This window comes from Scyliorhinus canicula, chromosome 2 (genome assembly GCF_902713615.1).
Source record: "Scyliorhinus canicula chromosome 2, sScyCan1.1, whole genome shotgun sequence".
Classification (NCBI taxonomy): domain Eukaryota; kingdom Metazoa; phylum Chordata; class Chondrichthyes; order Carcharhiniformes; family Scyliorhinidae; genus Scyliorhinus; species Scyliorhinus canicula.
This window is the reverse complement of record NC_052147.1, coordinates 141,170,506-141,187,948: the sequence shown is the minus strand read 5'-3', so window position 1 is coordinate 141,187,948 and position 17,443 is coordinate 141,170,506. Positions and strand designations below refer to the sequence as shown.

The 17,443-nt window shown below is 45.4% G+C and overlaps 1 protein-coding gene across 1 annotated transcript in view; it reads right to left on the bottom strand.

Annotated features, from left to right (window-relative positions):
- ino80db (INO80 complex subunit Db) overlaps nt 1-17,443 on the bottom strand; it is a 126,410-nt gene that overhangs the window by 94,738 nt on the left and 14,229 nt on the right. Inside the window, 4 exon segments of the mRNA XM_038787283.1 lie at nt 3,573-4,095; nt 4,097-4,128; nt 4,131-4,366; nt 7,233-7,479. Of these exon segments, the coding sequence (XP_038643211.1) occupies nt 3,573-4,095; nt 4,097-4,128; nt 4,131-4,366; nt 7,233-7,479 (1,038 nt within the window).

Sequence of the window (17,443 nt, the reverse complement as noted above, 5' to 3'; positions counted from 1 at the left end):
CAGAAAAGCAGAACAGAGAATGTAAACTTCAATCGCATTGCCTTTGCCCAAACCACTGCCCGAACCAGTGCCAAGTCCCAACAAGTGACTTGGCATTCACTTCACTGCCAACCATGAAGTGACTGCTCACTGAATTTGTTCCACAAAACTGGTGGTGAAAGGCTAACACTGGTCGAGTACCATTGGGCACGATGAACATTAACTGGATGAGTTTATTCACGTGCAGTTCATTGTCCACAGTTCTTCAAGGCAAAGCTTCATTCTATGAAAGGAGCTCACACTTGACATGCTTTTGGATTTTCCAAAAAAACACAAATCAACACCAATGACTGCCACCCTCAAGTGTACGAGTGAAGGTTGCAATACTAACCAAACCTCCTCTGGAATGTCCATCTCTTATTCCTTCTGGAAACAGTGTCAGCTCTTTCTACACCTGCCCGACTAAATTAAATAAAAATAAAGGAGACAAAGGCTTGCAGAACAGCACCATGCACAACCTTCGGATGTCCCAAGTCACTTCACAGCCAATGACGTACTTTTCTTTTGATGTCTCATCACTGTTGTAATATGTGAAATGTGACAGCCACTTCGCAAAACAATTTGGTTCCATAACCAGCCAAGAGATAGTCGTGTGTTTGTAAAAAAATCCACATGACATTTGACACAGAGAGCATGTTCTACCCACACATGACAAGGTTAGAAACGCATAGGTTTAACACAAGAGACCACACGGCCCCTTCTACCTCTGCTAGCTCTTTGACACAGGAATTATTCCGTACCCTTCCTTTACTTCCAATGTTTATATAAAGCTTTCCCCTTAAACTATGTAATGGTTTCAGTTTCAACCATTCCCTGGTTGCAAAACATTACACACTCCCAACAATCCGTTTTTTGAATAAAAATTTGAGTACCCAATTCTTTGTTTTCCAATTAAGGGGCAATTTAGCATGGTCACCTGCACATCTTTTTGGGTTGTAGGGGTGAGACCCACACAGACAAGGGTAGAATGTGCAAGTCCACATGGACAGTGGCCCTGGTCCAGGATCAAACCCAGGTCCTTGGCGCCATGGGGCAGCAGTGCTAACCAATGTGCCGCCCTCCAACAACCTGTTCTGTGTAAAATATTTACTCTAAGCTCTCAGGGGCAAACAAAAGCCAGTACAATCTCAGAACCAAACACAATGAAGCTATCATACATTTAGAAAAAAGTGTGTTTCAGTGACCATCTGGCCATACCACTCTCAGGCAATACTGACTCACTATGGTGACTACCAGAATGCATACTGGGTGTCACACTAACAGTCTTGTTGCAGCTCAATACAAACTGTGTATAAACACAGGAAGAGGATTGTGTCTCTGTCTGATCAAGACAAAGTAAATTATGACACGGAGTAAAATGGGCGAGGACAGGAAAAAAAGTGAAGGAAATTCAAATCAAAAGCAAATCACACATATCAATTGCCCTTGCTCCACCACTGGCATCTTCACTTGTCCCCGATTTCATTCCACCTTGCCTTCTCTCTACCGCCATCTCCTCTAATTGCGACTTTACAACATCAAAGCAGTCAGGCTGCCAGCTAGTATTACTTTCCAGTGATCTTTGCGGTCAGTGCACCCATATGGATGTGGAAAAAACACAAGCTTCCCTCAGATGTCCCCCAATTTCATGGCGGTCATGCTGTGTACCATCAATGTGCATCATCCACAAGATGCACTACACCAAATCACCAACGCTCCTTCAACAGCACCTTCCAAATCAGTGACCTCTATCACCTTGAAGAACAAGGACAGCAAATGCATGGAAACACTACCACCTGCAAGTTCACCTCCAAGACAAACACCATAGAACATAAAACATACAGTGCAGGAGCCCATCGAGTCTGCACCGACCCACTGGAGAGAGGCCCACTAACGCCTAATTCCACCCTATCCCTGTAACCCAATAACCCCTCCTAACCTTTTTGGTCACTAAGGGCAATTTATCATGGCCAATCCACCTAACCTGCACGTCTTTGGGCTGTGGGAGGAAACCGGAGCACCCGGAGGAAACCCACATAGACACGGGGAGAACATGCAGACTTCGCACAGATAGTGACCCAGCGGGGAATCGAACCTTTGACCCTGGCACTGTGAAGCCACAGCGCTATCCATTTGTGCTGTCATCCTGACTTGGAACTATATGGCCGTTCCTTCACAATCTCTGAGCCAAACTCCCCTTCCTCACAGCATTATAGGAGTACCTACACCACATGGACTGCAGAAGATCTTTTTTTAAAAGAAATTTAGAATGCCCAATTCTTTTTTTCCCAATTAAGGTGCAATTTAGCATGGCCAATCCACCTACCCTGCACGTCTTTGGGTTGTGGGGATGAGACCCACACTGACACGGGGAGAATGTGCAAACTCAACTCGGACAGTGGCCCGGAGCCGGGATCAAACCTGGGTCCTCGGCAGACTGCAGAAAATCAACCCAGCAGCTTACCTCCACCGCCTCGACGGCAATTTGGGATGGGTGATAAATGCTGGCTGAGGCAGCAACACCCACATTCCATGAAGGATTTTTTCAAAAAGCTGCCTGGCACTCAGCATCAAGGATTAAACTTGAAGCTAGCACCATTTTTACAAAGATGTGGAGATGCCGGCGTTGGACTGGGGTGAGCACAGTAAGAAGTCTTACAACACCAGGTTAAAGTCCAACAGGTTTGTTTCAAACACGAGCTTTCGGAGCACGGCTCCTTCTTCAGGTGAATTCACCTGAAGAAGGAGCCGTGCTCCGAAAGCTCGTGTTTGAAACAAACCTGTTGGACTTTAACCTGGTGTTGTAAGACTTCTTACCATTTTTACAAAGACTGGGCTTAAGGAACCAGACCCAAGTTAACTCCTTCAGGGAAGGTGGAGGAGAAAAGGTGCAAAACAGAGGGCGGCAACTTTGGGGATGAAAAGAACAATCTGAATTTACAAGAATATACAGCACAAAATAAAATCATTCGACCCAACAAGTCTTTCCGAGTGTTTATGCTCCACATATCCTTCTTCAGTTAATCTATCCATATGCCCTTCTATTCCTTTCTCCCTCATGTACATATGTAGTTTCCCCCTTTACCATCTATTCCATTCACTTCAACCACTGCATAAGGCAGCAAGTACCATATTTGCACCATTCGCGAGCAGCAAAGAAGTTCCTCCCAGAATTCCTTCTTAGCCAATAACTTGTATTTATGGCACCTAGTTTCGGACTGCCCAACCAGTGGAAACATTTGCTGTAGGTGTACCCACTAAACCGTCTCATAATCATCAAGATCTCCATCAGGTCATCCCTCAGAATTCTCAACAATGGAGAAAAGAGCCCTCGTTGGTTTAATCTTTCTTGCTAGTTATAACCTCAGTTCTGGTATCAGTCTTGGAAACTTTTATGGGCCATCTCTGGGAGGCCCATATTGTTTTGGTGCATAATATTTATTTTAATTAATTGCTGTTTGTTTTCACTGCATCAACCTGGCTACCCAGGGAGTTACTTGGCTGCCCTGAGGAGCAGTATGTGATAAAGGACTGCATTCCGCGCGCACACCTACCTAAATGTGGGAAGAGATCCCGGTGCAACAGTTGTTTCTCAGCGCAGAGCTTTGCTAGTCTCTGCAGCCTGCTTACACAGGCCAAGTGCTGCTTGCAGGCCGGCGTGGAGCTTGAAGCTTTGAGGACAACCACATCGGGCCGGAGGGAGTCCTTTACTGTCACGTCAGGCGAGGGTTGGGTCGGCTGTGGAGGTGGCGGTGGTGGTGGCGTTTGCTGCGGCGGCGAAGCAGACCGGTGGGTCTTTCCATTTGGCGAGTGAGAGGCTGGCGTTGTTGTAGCAATACAGTGAGCCGCCGCTTGCGGCAAGCTGGGAGTCGGGGATGGGGGTGGATTGCATAGCAGGCCCTGCGACAGTCCGACGGGTCGGGGGGGGCTAGAGAGAGGGGGAGTGCCAGGGAACAGCGGCCGTAATGGTGTGATATGGGGGATAAAGTGCTCTGTTTGCAGTCTGAAGTCTCGGGCTCTCGCAGCAGTCGCTTGCTGCAACGAGTTGGTCTGAAGCTTCCGTTTGACAGTCCCCTTTCCTCAGGATGCAGTCATCATCATCAGGAAAGCAAACGGGTCGTCGAGCTCATGCTCCAAGTATTGGAGAGTCAACCGTGGCCTCTGTGGGGATCGTGTTGGCCCGTTCAAACCATTTGCAGCCTTCAAGGCCAGTGAGGGCACTGCCAGGCTGACTGCCATGGTAGCATCAGGGTGCAGTCTGGAGCGCACGTCCTCTAGCTGCTCATTCTTTTTCTTCCGCTCCTTTTTGGGCACCAAACCGAGGACTTGCAGGTGACTGTTGCAGTATCTGTCAGAGAAGGAAGAAAGAAAGAATCAGCACAGTAAGGGAACAATCACTACAACACAAAGTACAAGACCTTGCTCCAGGTGAGCTCCATATTCTTAGGGCACTGGGTGCCAGGACCATGATCTAACTTGGCATAAATATCCCAGCACTGCCATTGCTCTCATCCAAGATTCAGAAACATGACATGGTGGACGTGGAGACATTTTCTGCTACATCCACTTCTTTTTTTTGTTTTCTAATGTAGAGTAACCAATTTTTTTTTTCTAATTAAGGGGCACTTAGTGTGGCCATTCCACAATACCCTGCACATATTTTTGGGTGTGGGGGTCAGATCCACGCAGACACTAGGGAGAATGTGCAAACTCCAGATGGACAGCTACTCCATTTCTACCATGAAAAAGATTACAGCAGTTCCAATTAAATGTCTCCTCCCAACTTGGAGATTGTGGCTAGAGCTTTGAGTTGTGTATCACGAATTACACAGAACTTGTATGAAATAGGCACTTAACCCAGCAAGTCTGTGCCTTTGCTAAAGATCACCTAACTCTCCTCGCACCATAACTTATCTAACCCCATCACATAACCTTCTACTCCTTTCTCTCTTCATGGGTTTATCTTAAACCCACCCTTAGATTCATCTGCACCATTTGTCCCAACTATTCCATGAGGCAATGATTTTCACATTTGAACCACTCTGCAGGTAAAGATATTTCTCTAGAATCCCCTATTGGATTGATGAGTGACTGTCTTCTATATATAGTTACATATATATCCCCAGGTTTTGGGCCCACTAATAAATGGAAACACCTTCCCTAGATCATCACTTTGAAGACCTTGACCTTGACCACCCCCTCAGCTCTTCATTGCTGCAGAAAGAAAAATGTCCAGCCAAGATTTGTGTTTGTAAAGATTTTTTCTTTCGCTACTGTTGACTTATTCACATGTTATTTCTGTTGCTGGACCTGAATGAGCTAAATATAATTCTGCAATATTAACTTTCGCTCAAGTGGCTGGTGCTGGCTTTTCAGGGTTAGGATGGAGTATGCACCAATTTCGGTAGCGGAGTCCACCATTCAAAAAGATCTGCAAACCACCGTGCAATGATGAGGTACTGCTGGATATGGAGCAACCACTGGTGGTGGAAAAAAGCTAGGATGAATTAGACATATAATAAACGTGTTGTGCAATATGAAAACCAAATGGACAATGCAAGCTCTTGGAAAGGCAGCAGGGAAACACAAAAGGGAAAAAACTGTCCTCAAGCCAGTCCGCATCGACATGCTTTACCATTTGGTGGGGTAGTAAGCAGGGAGAAAGGTGCATGTACATACTCGTTGAGTTTTCCCAAATTCTTTCAGCAACAAATGGCACTGACACTCTGAGCTGCACAACACAATGGCCCAGTGGAACAGTTGAAAAGAAGATGTGGGGCAACAGTGCAAATAACAATGTGGATACTTCAACAATTTAGGTCACCAAGATGTGAGAGAGAGAAAATAAATATGACAAAATAACTCCGACCTCAGATTAAGAAACAAGAGCGAAGAAGTCATGTGTTGGTGCAACCAAATAAATTATTTTAAGATAAAATGTGTATCCTTGTAAAACAAGGGAACAGCAAGGGGGCAACCATGTTAGCAGGCAGTGGAGTGAAGAGCAGATACAAACAAAGTATGTGGTACCCTGGTCAACGCTCAGAGCTTCTTCAATTACCTATGATTCTAACAATAACACAATGATTAGCCAACTGTTCGAAGCAGGCTTTTGTGAAAAGTAAGCTCACTTTTTTTCCCCATTCAGGAGACCATTAATCCCATAGAATTTAGAATTCCATTTAAGTAGAAACGGGCAAGGTTCAGCTTTATAATAAACACAAACTCAATTAGAGGTCTTTCTCGGTTTCTTCATTCTCAACGCAATCCCTTTTTCACAAGCTCACAAACATTGTTGCAATAGGCAACAATCCAAACAATTTGATGACACACGGTTCACACAGCATAGAACATAGAACATAGAACGATACAGCGCAGTACAGGCCCTTCGGCCCACGATGTTGCACCGACATGGGAAGTCAAAAACTAAAGGCCAACTAACCTACACTATGCCATTATCATCCATATGCTTATCCAATAAACTTTTAAATGCCCTCAATGTTAGCGAGTTCACTACTGTTGCAGGTAGGGCATTCCACGGCCTCACCACTCTTTGCGTAAAAAACCTACCTCTGACGTCTGTCCTATATCTATTACCCCTCAATTTAAGGCTATGTCCCCTCGTGCTAGCCACCTCCATCCGCGGGAGAAGGCACTCACTGTCCACCCTATCTAACCCTCTGATCATTTTGTATGCCTCTATTAAGTCACCTCTTAACCTTCTTCTCTCTAACAAAAACAACCTCAAGTCCATCAGCCTTTCCTCATAAGATTTTCCCTCCATACCAGGCAACATCCTGGTAAATCTCCTCTGTACCCGTTCCAAAGCTTCCACGTCCTTCCTATAATGAGGCGACCAGAACTGTACGCAATACTCCAAATGCGGCCGAAAAGAGCAGTAGCTCTTTGCTACCAATAAAATAATTACGCACACTAGCATGTAACTAGCGAGATTCCATCCACTCGAGCCTTTTTAGAAATCATTTTATTGCATTGATTCAATGTGATCTGAGAAACTGGAGATACGTTAGTTAACTCATCGTGCAGGACATCAGATTTACACCCTGTCCAATATTACCGTTGACTGGTAAAATCACATGTGTGTAAAAGCAACATTACATTCAATCTCATCAGTTTTCAGATGGGTGTGTATGGTTAAAATGACACTCTCCCACCTTTCCTGCTTTTACACAGTTTATAAAAGGTCGACTTGCCTTCGGTCTTCAGATTTCGGGATAGGGTTCGTGCACCGCTGGCTGTTGTACTTGGCTACAAATTCACATTGCTTGAAAGGGGCAGTTTTGTCCTCCAGAACGTGGCGGATGCAGAATGCGTAGCCGTTGAGTCGGCGCTGTTTGCAGAGCTTGGGACTGTAGGAGCACAGTGGCTTGTTATCGACCTCTGAGAAGTGTATGTGTTTGCCTTCATACATCACGTGATTCTTCTCCTTGTGAACATTAGCTGCAGAGAAACGGCAAGGCAGAGTGTTAGGTACAAGCTGCGACTGAAAAAAGGCAATTACGGTGCAACTGGGGTCAACAACAGCCATGTGAATAGAAGAGGACATGATGGAATCTCACCCCCAGTTTGTTCTCTTAAGGCACAGCTCTAAACAGCGACAGCCCTTGACTAGCTCATCCAAATGGATCATCTGTGGTTTTATTTGAACACAAACCATTTACGAGCTAATCCAACAAGTATGTGGGGGGGGGGGAAATCACAACTGAACTTGACCCTCTCCTTGCCCGACATCTGCACTGATGCCGTTTTGAGCAGGTATCGCGGGATTGTGATCTGGAGGAAGCATACTCAAATGCTGCTCTATACCCATGGCTCAGTGGGTAACAATTGGACATGAGTCAGAAGGTTCAGGACTTGAACACAAAATCCAGGCCAAGTGGGCGAGTGCTGCTATTGTCAGAGGTGCCATCATACGGTCTGGATGTTAAACCGAAGCGCCGCCTGCCCCCTCAGGCAGAACCAAAAGATCCTGTGGCACTATTTTGGAGATGAGTACTCCGTGGCACCCGAGACAGTATTTGTTTCTCTCAGCCAACCTCTAAAATTTAGATGGTCTGGTCAATAATTGTAGATTTGTGGAAACTTGTTGTACACAAACTATTTCCTCCACTACAACAGTGATGACACTTCAAAAGTACTTAATTGGCTGAAAATTGGTTTAGGATGGGCCTGTTTTATCCTCACTTGCCTGAGATTAGACTCAAGGGCATTGTCAGTACAATATTAGGAGGAACCTTGACCCGGAGGACTGGTCATGGGATCCAGCTCAATCCAGAGTTTAACATTAGTTTCACTACCAACCCCTGTTCCCAGAACATAAACTGAGAAGTATGACTGATCAAGATCTTGAAGAGGGGAGGCCAGACTCAGGAAGTTCAGTCTGATGGGCTGAATTTTTACAGTTTCAAGACACAGTGTTGAGACATTATACAGTTCAGCAAACTTAGCACCTGCATCAGACTCCCAGCTCAAGTTTATCACAGTTAAATATAGATTAACGCTTGTTCAACTTTGGCCAAGCAATGGACTTCAGCCCCTATCTTCTAGGAGCATCTGCCATTGAGCTTGAGCATACACCTACCTCAGCTACATTCATCAATGCAACTCAACTGAGAACTTGTGCATTTTCATTGTGTGCAGGAGTTGTTGTTCTAGTGAGCTGCATAACAAGGAAAGTATGAAAATAAAATGAAATGAAAATCGCTTATTGTCACGAGTAGGCTTCAATGAAGTTACTGTGAAAAGCCCCTAGTCGCCACATTCCGGCGCCTGTCCGGGGAGGCTGGTACGGGAATCGAACCGTGCTGCTGGCCTGCTTGGTCTGCTTTAAAAGCCAGCGATTTAGCTCAGTGAGACAGGGTTTCAAATATAATAATGGGGCAAAGATCAAATCTGAGAATATGTGGTGAACCAAATAGCTGGAGACAGGGCAAGAGAGATAGGGACTAATAAAGGAAATGATAAACAGATCATGACAGGGAGGGACAGAATACAAATTGAAGAGCAAATCAACAGATAAGGCTAAACGTGACAAAAATAATAAAAAGACAAAACTAAAGAATCTGTATCTAAACGTACGGAACATTCAAATCAAAGAAAAAGAAGAGTTGAACCAATAATGCAAACATAAATTAATAAGTACGATCTGATAGCCATTATAGCGACATGGTTACAGGGTATTACGATCCCAGACCAGACCCCCAACAGTGGCTGCGATACTGGACAGAGACGCAATATTTTATTTTAATTTTGTAAAACAGTGAGGAAAGGATACCCCGCTCCAGGAGTGATTTCATCAAGAAATATAGAAAATAGAAGCAGGAGAAGGCCCTTCGGGTCTGCTCTGCCAATCATGATCATGGCTAATCATCAAGTTCAATACCCTGATCCCGTCTTCCCTCATATGCTTTGATCCCTTTAGCTCCAGGGGCTATATCTACTTCCTTCTTGAAATTACACAATATTTTGGTCTCAACAGCTTTATTTGGTAGTGAATTCCACAGATTCACCACTCTCTGGGTGAAGAAATTTCTCCTCACCTCAGACTTAAAATCCTCAAACTATGACCCCTAATTCTCGACTACCCCACCATCGGGGGCATTCTTTCTGAATCTACCCTGTCTAATCCTGTTAGAAATTTATGAGTTTCCATGAGATCCTTTCTCTCTCTTCTAAACTCCAATGAATATAATCCCAACTGACTTAGTCTCTCCCCATATGACAATCCTTTTTTTAAATCAATTTAGAGTACACAATTATTTTTTCCAATTAAGGGGTAATTTAACGTGGCCAATCCACCTACCCTGCACATCTTTGGGTTGTGAGGGCGAAACCCACGCAGACACGTGGAGAATGTGCAAACTCCACATGGACAGTGACCCAGGGCCGGGATTCGAACCCCTTGCCGCTCCCCATATGACAGTCCTGCCATCCCAGGAATCAGCCTGGCAAGCCTTCGCTGCACTCCCTCCATAGCAAGAGCATCCTTGCTCAGATAAGGTCACCAAAACTGTACACAATACTCAAGGTGTGGCCTCACCAATGCCCTATGCAATTGCAGTAAAACATATCTATTCCTAAACTCAAATCCTCTCGCTATGAAGGCCAACATACCATTTGCCTTCTTTACTGCCTGCTGTACCAGTGTGCTTAATTTCAGTGACTAATGCACAAGGACATCAAGGTTTCGTCGCCTCTCCCAATTTAATTCAATTAATAATCTGTCTTCCTATTTTTGTTACCGAAGAGAATAACCTCACATTTATCCATGTTATACTGTATCTGCCATCATGTGTCCACTCACTCAGTCTGTCCAAATACCACTGAAGCATCCAAAAAAATTGCATTCGCCCAAGTGTTTTATGATGGTTTAATTGCACACCTCACTCCAAACTTTCATTTGGAGATTCTTTTAAAACATGACTGCAGCAGTCAAACACACTCAAACCCAGGCTTTTAACCCTTACTACAAATAACACCTATAATACAATACATCTAAAATTCCTACATTGATCACAAGGATGATATAGATTGGGATATTAATTTTGAAGAATGTGTGACATTCAGTAAGGACAGGAAGTTAAGAAAAGGTGGTGGGTTGGCTCTGTTAATTAATCATAGTATTAGCACATTAGGGAGAGATGACCTACAGTTCGGGAAGCACGGATGTAGAAGCAACTGGGTTACACAAGAACAAGGAGCAGAAGTAGGTCATCTGGCCCCTCGAGCCAGCTCCGCCATTCAATAAGATCATGGCTGATCTTTCTGTGGACTCAGCTCCACTTACTTGCCCACTCCATAACCCTTAATTCCTTTACCGTTCAAAAATCTATCTATCTTTGCCTGAAAATCATTCAACAAGATAGCCTCAACTGCTTCACTGGACAAGTAATTCCACAGATTCACAACCCTTTGGATGAAGCAGTTCCTCCTCAACTCAGTCTGAAATCTGCTCCCCCTATTTTGAGGCTATGGCCCCATCAGTTCTAGTTTTCATTCCGCCAGTGGAAACAACGTCCCTTACTTCTATCTTATCTATTCCCTTCATAATTTTACATGTTTCTCATTCTTCTAAATTGCATGAGTAATAGTGCCAGTGCTACTCAGTTTCTCCCCATAAGCCATCTCTCAACTCTGGAATTCAACTTAGTGAATCTTCTCTGCACCCCCTCCAGTGCCAGTATATCGTCCTTTTCTCCAGTTATGAGACCAAAATGGTACACAGTACTCCAGGTGTGGCCTCACTAGCTCCTTATCCAAATGCGACCTAACCTCCGTGTTTTTGAACTCAATCCCTCCAGCAATGAAGGACCAAATTTCCATTTGCCTTCATAATTACCTGCTGCCACCAGCAAACCAACTTTTTTGTGATTCATGCACGAGGACACCCGGTCCCTCTGCACAGCAGCATGCTGCCATTTTTTTTACCAGGTTAAATAGTCATTTTACTGTTATTCCTACCAACATGGATGACCTCACATTTACCAACATTGTACTCCATCTGCCAGACCCCTTGCCCATTCACTAAATTTATATCCCTCTGCAGGCTTTGTGTCCTCTGCAGTTTACTCTACCATTTCATCTTATAGTGTCACCTGAAACCCTTTGACACATTGCACTTGTTCCTAAACTCAAATCATCTCTGAAAATTGTAAACAATTGAGGTCCCAGTCCAAAACTGATCCAGAGGCACACCACTAGCCACTGATCACCATCCAAAAAAACATCCATTTATCCCCACTCTTTGCTTTCTATTAGTTACCCAATCCTCTATCCATGCTAATATATTACCCGTAATGCCATGCACCTTTATCTTATGCAGCAGCCTTTTGTGCGGCGCCTTGTCAAATGCCTTTTGGAAATCCAGACACACCACATCCACCGGTTCCCCGTTGTCCACCGCACCCATAATGTCCTCAAAGAAATCCAATAAATTCGATAAACATGACCTGCTCATGAACCCATGCTGTATCTGCCCAATGGGACAATGTATATCCCGATTTCTCACTATTTCTTCCTTGATGACAGATTCAAGCATTTTCTCACGCAGAAGTTAAACTAACCGGCCTCTCGTCACTCACCTTTTGTCTATCCCTTTTTTAAACAGTGGCATCACATTTGCTGTTTTCCAATCTACCAGAACCACCCCAGAGTTCAGCAAATTTTTGTAAATCATCACAAGCGCATTTGCTATTCCCCCCCCCCCAACCTTATCTTTTAGTACCCTCGAATGCATTCCATCAGGGTCAGGAGACTTATCTACCTTTAGCCTCATTAGTTTGCCCAACACTACCTCCTTAGTGATGATGATCGGTTTTAGATCCTCATGTGCCATAGCTTCCTTTACATCAATTACTGGCATGTTATGTACGCACAGGGCTAAAGAGCTAGCTTTTAAAGCAGACCAAGGCAGGCCAGTAGCACGGTTCAATTGCCGTACCAGCCTCCCCAAACAGGCGCTGGAATGTGGTGACGAGGGGCTTTTCAAGTAACTTAATTTCAAGTCTACTTGTGACAATAAGCAATTTTAATTTCATTTTTTCATTTTCATTTCCACTGTGAAGACCAAAACAAAATACCCATTCAATGCCTCGGCCATTTCCTCATTTCCCATTATTAAATCCCCCTTCTCATCCTCGCAAGGACCAAAGTTCACTTTGCCACTCTTTTTAATTTAATAGATTTATAGAAATGTTTGCTACCTGTTTTATATTCTGAGCACGTTTACTCTCATAATCTATCTTACTTTTCTTGATAGCTTTTTTGTGGCTTTCTGTTGACATTTAAAGATTTCACAATGTTCCAGTTTCCCACTAATGTTTGCCGCTTTGAATGCTTTTTCTTTCAATTCGGGTTCAATTCCCGGCTTGGGTCATTTGGATCACTGTCTGTGCGGAGTCTGCGCACTCTCCCAGTGCCTGCCTGGGTTTTCTCCGAGTGCTCCGGTTTCCTTCCACAAATCCCGAAACACATCCTTGCTAGATGATTTGGACATTCTGAATTCTCCCTCAGTGTACCCGAACAGGCGCAGTGGTGTTGCGACTAGGGGATATTCAGTTACTTAATTGCAATGTTAATGTAAACCTACATGTGACGCTAAAGATTAAATATATATATAAACTTTTGCTGAGCACTGTGAAAAATCGCTTGAAAGGCCCACCACTGTTTCTCTATTGCCAAACCATAAAGTCTTTGCCCCCAGTCTACCTTTGCCAACGCCTCCCTCATCCCATTGCAGTGTCCTTTGTTTAAGCACAAGACACTGGTATTGGATTTTACCTTCTCACCCTCTATCTTTATTTTAAATTCAACCATACTGTGATCGCTCCTTCCGAGAGGATCCATAACTACGATATCATTAATTGAGATGGGAGGAAATGCGGCACGGTGAGGTTGGAGAAGAAACATGGTCAGCAGCGGAGAAAGGAGCCACCTTGGATGGGTCAGGTACAGGATGAATTTAATGTGGGTAGAGACAAAAGGAGAGGACGGTGGAGGGGAATGGAGGTGTAAGCCCTCAATACGGCAGATAACATGGAACGTACGAGGGCTCAATGGACCGGTGAAGCGATCTCGGGGCTTTGCGCAACAAAGGAATTTAAAAGCAGAGGTAGTCTTTCTGCAGGAGACGCATCTCCGTGTGAAGGACCAGGTTAGACTAAGAACGGGATAGGTGAGACAGGTTTTCCACTCGGGGTTTGATTCAAAGTCGCTGGGGTGGCCATTTTGATGAGCAAGAAAATGGGGTTTGTGAAAGCAAAGGAATGAGGGGCTCAAGTGGAACATATGCGATGCTGAGTGGGGTATTAGAGGGGACACCGGTAGTACTGGTAAATGCACCGAATTAGGACGATGTAGGGTTTATGAGGGGATTGCTGGCAGCGATCCCAGACTTGGCCACGCACCAGTTAATTATGGGAAGAGATTTTAATTGTGTCCTAGAGCCAAGGGCAGATAGATACAGACTGGTGTCAGGAGCCGGGGAAGATAAACAAGGCGCTTAGGAATTAGAAGGAGCTGTACAGGGCGGACCTGAGGATTGAAGAGGGGGACCTGGGACGGTTTTTGGACAAACTGTAGTTTCCACATTTGGAGGAAGAGAAGAGGCAGGCGCTAGAGGAGCCCTTGTGGCTAGGGAGGTATTGGACAGTATAAGGGACGTGAACTCGGGGAAGGCCCCGGGGCCCGATGGTTACCCAGCAGATTTTATAAGGAGTTTGCAACGGACCTGGCACCACATATCTTAGAGGCGTTTAATGAGACGTTGGAGATGGGGGAGCTGCCGGAGACGATGGCGCAGGCAATGATCACATTAATGCCAAAGAAGGGGAAATACCCAGTGGAACATCTGTCGTCTAGGCGGATATCGCTGACGGATGTGAAAGTGCTTGCGAATTTGGTGGCAGGAAGGTTGGAAAGATGTGTCCCAGGGATTGTTAAGGAGGACCAGACAGGGTTCGTAAAGGGCAGGCAACTTTCTAGTAATATAAAGAGACTGTTAAATGTGGTCATGACCCCGTCAAGAGCTCAGGTACCGGAAGTAGTGGTGTCCATGGATGCGGAGAAGGGACTTCCGGTTGCAGCAATGCGGAGCTAAGCCGCACGTTCGGCAGCTCCCGCCAGGAACGGACTTTTGGGCTCTTTTAAGGGCCCCCAGCGGTACTTGCTCGATGGTCCCGACGTGGGAAGGTGTCTGCAGCGGATCCTCAGTGGTCTATGGTGTTGACCAAGAGTGGGGCTAGCAAAATAGCGGTGGCAGCGCCTAAGAAAAAGCGGGGGAAGAGAATCAAGACGGCGTCTGGCAGAGGCCTCGAGGAATGGAGGCAGTGGGCGCAGGTGCAGCAGGAGACTCTCCAGCGATGTTTTCAGGAGCTAAAAGTGGAGCTGCTAGACTCGCTGAAGGCAAATGCGGACAAGCTGCTGGCAACGCAGGCAGCCCAGGGGGTGGAGATCTGGGAGCTCCGACAACAAGCCTCCGAAAGAGAGGATGAGGCCGCGGCCCTCGCGGTAAAGGTGGAGATGCATGAGGCACTCCATAAGAAGTGGCAGGAGCGGTTCGAGGAGATGGAGAACCAGTCGAGGCAGAAGAATTTGCAGATCCTGGGCCTCACGGAGGGGCTGGAGGGGTCAGACCTGGGGGCCTATGTGGTCGTTTTGTTGAACTCGCTGATGGGAGCTGGGTCCTTCCAGGGGCCCCTGGAGCTAGAGGGGGCCCATAGAATACTGGCCAGGAGGCCCAAGCCGAATGAGCCACCATGGGCGGTGCTGGTGCGGTTCATTGACTGAGAGTGCGTGCTTAGGTGGGCCAAGAAGGAGCGGAGCAGCAAGTGGGAGAACACGGTAGTGCGGATCTACCAGGACTGGAGTGCGGAGGTGGCTAAGCGGAGGGCCGGGTACAACCGGACGAAGGTGGTGCTCCACAGAAAGAGTGTGAACATAAGAACTAGGAACAGGAGTAGGCCACCTGGCCCCTCGAGCCTGCTCCGCCATTCAATTAGATCATGGCTGATCTTTTGTGGACTCAGCTCCACTTTCCGGCCCAAACACCATAACCCTTAATCCCTTTATTCTTCAAAAAACTATCTATCTTTACCTTAAAAACATGTAATGAAGGAGCCTCAACTGCTTCACTGGGCAAGGAATTCCATAGATTCACAACCCTTTGGGTGAAGAAGTTCCTCCTAAACTCAGCCTCAAAATAAGGGGAAGTAGATTTAGGACTGTCTCCTAGTTCTGCTGTCACCCGCCAGTGGAAACAACCTGCCCGCATCTATCCTATCTATTCCCTTCATAATTTTAAATGTTTCTATAAGATCCCCCCTCATCCTTCTAAATTCCAATGAGTACAGTCCCAGTCTACTCAACCTCTCCTCATAATCCAACCCCTTCAGCTCTGGGATTAACCTAGTGAATCTCCTCTGCACACCCTCCAGCGCCAGTACGTCCTTTCTCAAGTAAGGAGACCAAAACTGAACACAATACTCCAGGTGTGGTCTCACTAACACCGTATACAATTGCAACATAACCTCCCTAGTCTTAAACTCCATCCCTCTAGCAATGAAGGACAAAATTCCATTTGCCTTCTTAATCACCTGTTGCACTTGTAAACCAACCTTCTGTGACTCATGCACTAGCACACCCAAGTCTCTCTGAACAGCGGCATGCTTTAATATTTTATCGTTTAAATAATAATCCCGTTTGCTGTTATTCCTACCAAAATGGATAACCTCACATTTGTCAACATTGTATTCCATCTGCCAGACCCTAGCCCATTCACTTAACCTATCCAAATCCCTCTGCAGACTTCCAGTATCCTCTGCACTTTTCGCTTTACCACTCATCTTAGTGTCATCTGCAAACTTGGACACATTGCCCTTGGTCCACAACTCCAAATCATCTATGTAAATTGTAAACAATTGTGGGCCCAACACGGATCCCTGAGGGACACCAATAGCTACTGATTGCCAACCAGAGAAACACCCATTAATCCCCACTCTTTGCTTTCTATTAATTAACCAATCCTCTATCCATACTTTACCCTTAATGCCATGCATCTTTATCTTATGCAGCAACCTTTTGTGTGGCACCTTGTCAAAGGCTTTCTGGAAATCCAGATATACCACATCCATCGGCTCCCCGTTATCTACTGCACTGGTAATGTCCTCAAAAAATTCCATTAAATTAGTTAGGCATGACCTGCCCTTTACGAACCCATGCTGCGTCTGCCCAATGGGACAATTTCTATCCAGATGCCTCGCAATTTCTTCCTTGATGATAGATTCCAGCATCTTCCCTAATACCGAAGTTAAGCTCACTGGCCTATAATTTCCTGCTTTCTGCCTACCTCCTTTTTTAAACAGTGGCGTCACGTTTGCTAATTTCCAATCCACCGGGACCACCCCAGAGTCTAGTGAATTTCGGTAAATTATCACTAGTGCATCTGCAATTTCCCTAGCCATCTCTTTTAGCACTCTGGGATGCATTCCATCAGGGCCAGGAGACTTGTCTACCTTTAGCCCCATTAGCTTGCCCATCACTACCTCCTTAGTGATAACAATCCTCTCAAGGTCCTCACCTGTCATAGCCTCATTTCTATCAGTCGCTGGCATGTTATTTGTGTCTTCCACTGTGAAGACCGACCCAAAAAACCTGTTCAGTTCCTCAGCCATTTCTTCATTTCCCATTATTAAAACTCCCTTCTCATCCTCTGAAGGACCAATATTTACCTTAGCCACTCTTTTTTGTCTTATATATTTGTAAAAACTTTTACTGTCTGTTTTTATATTCTGAGCAAGTTTACTCTCATTCTCTACCTTACTCTTCTTTATAGCTTTTTTAGTAGCTTTCTGTTGCCCCCTCAAGATTTCCCAGTCCTCTAATCTCCCAGCAATCTTTGCCACTTTAT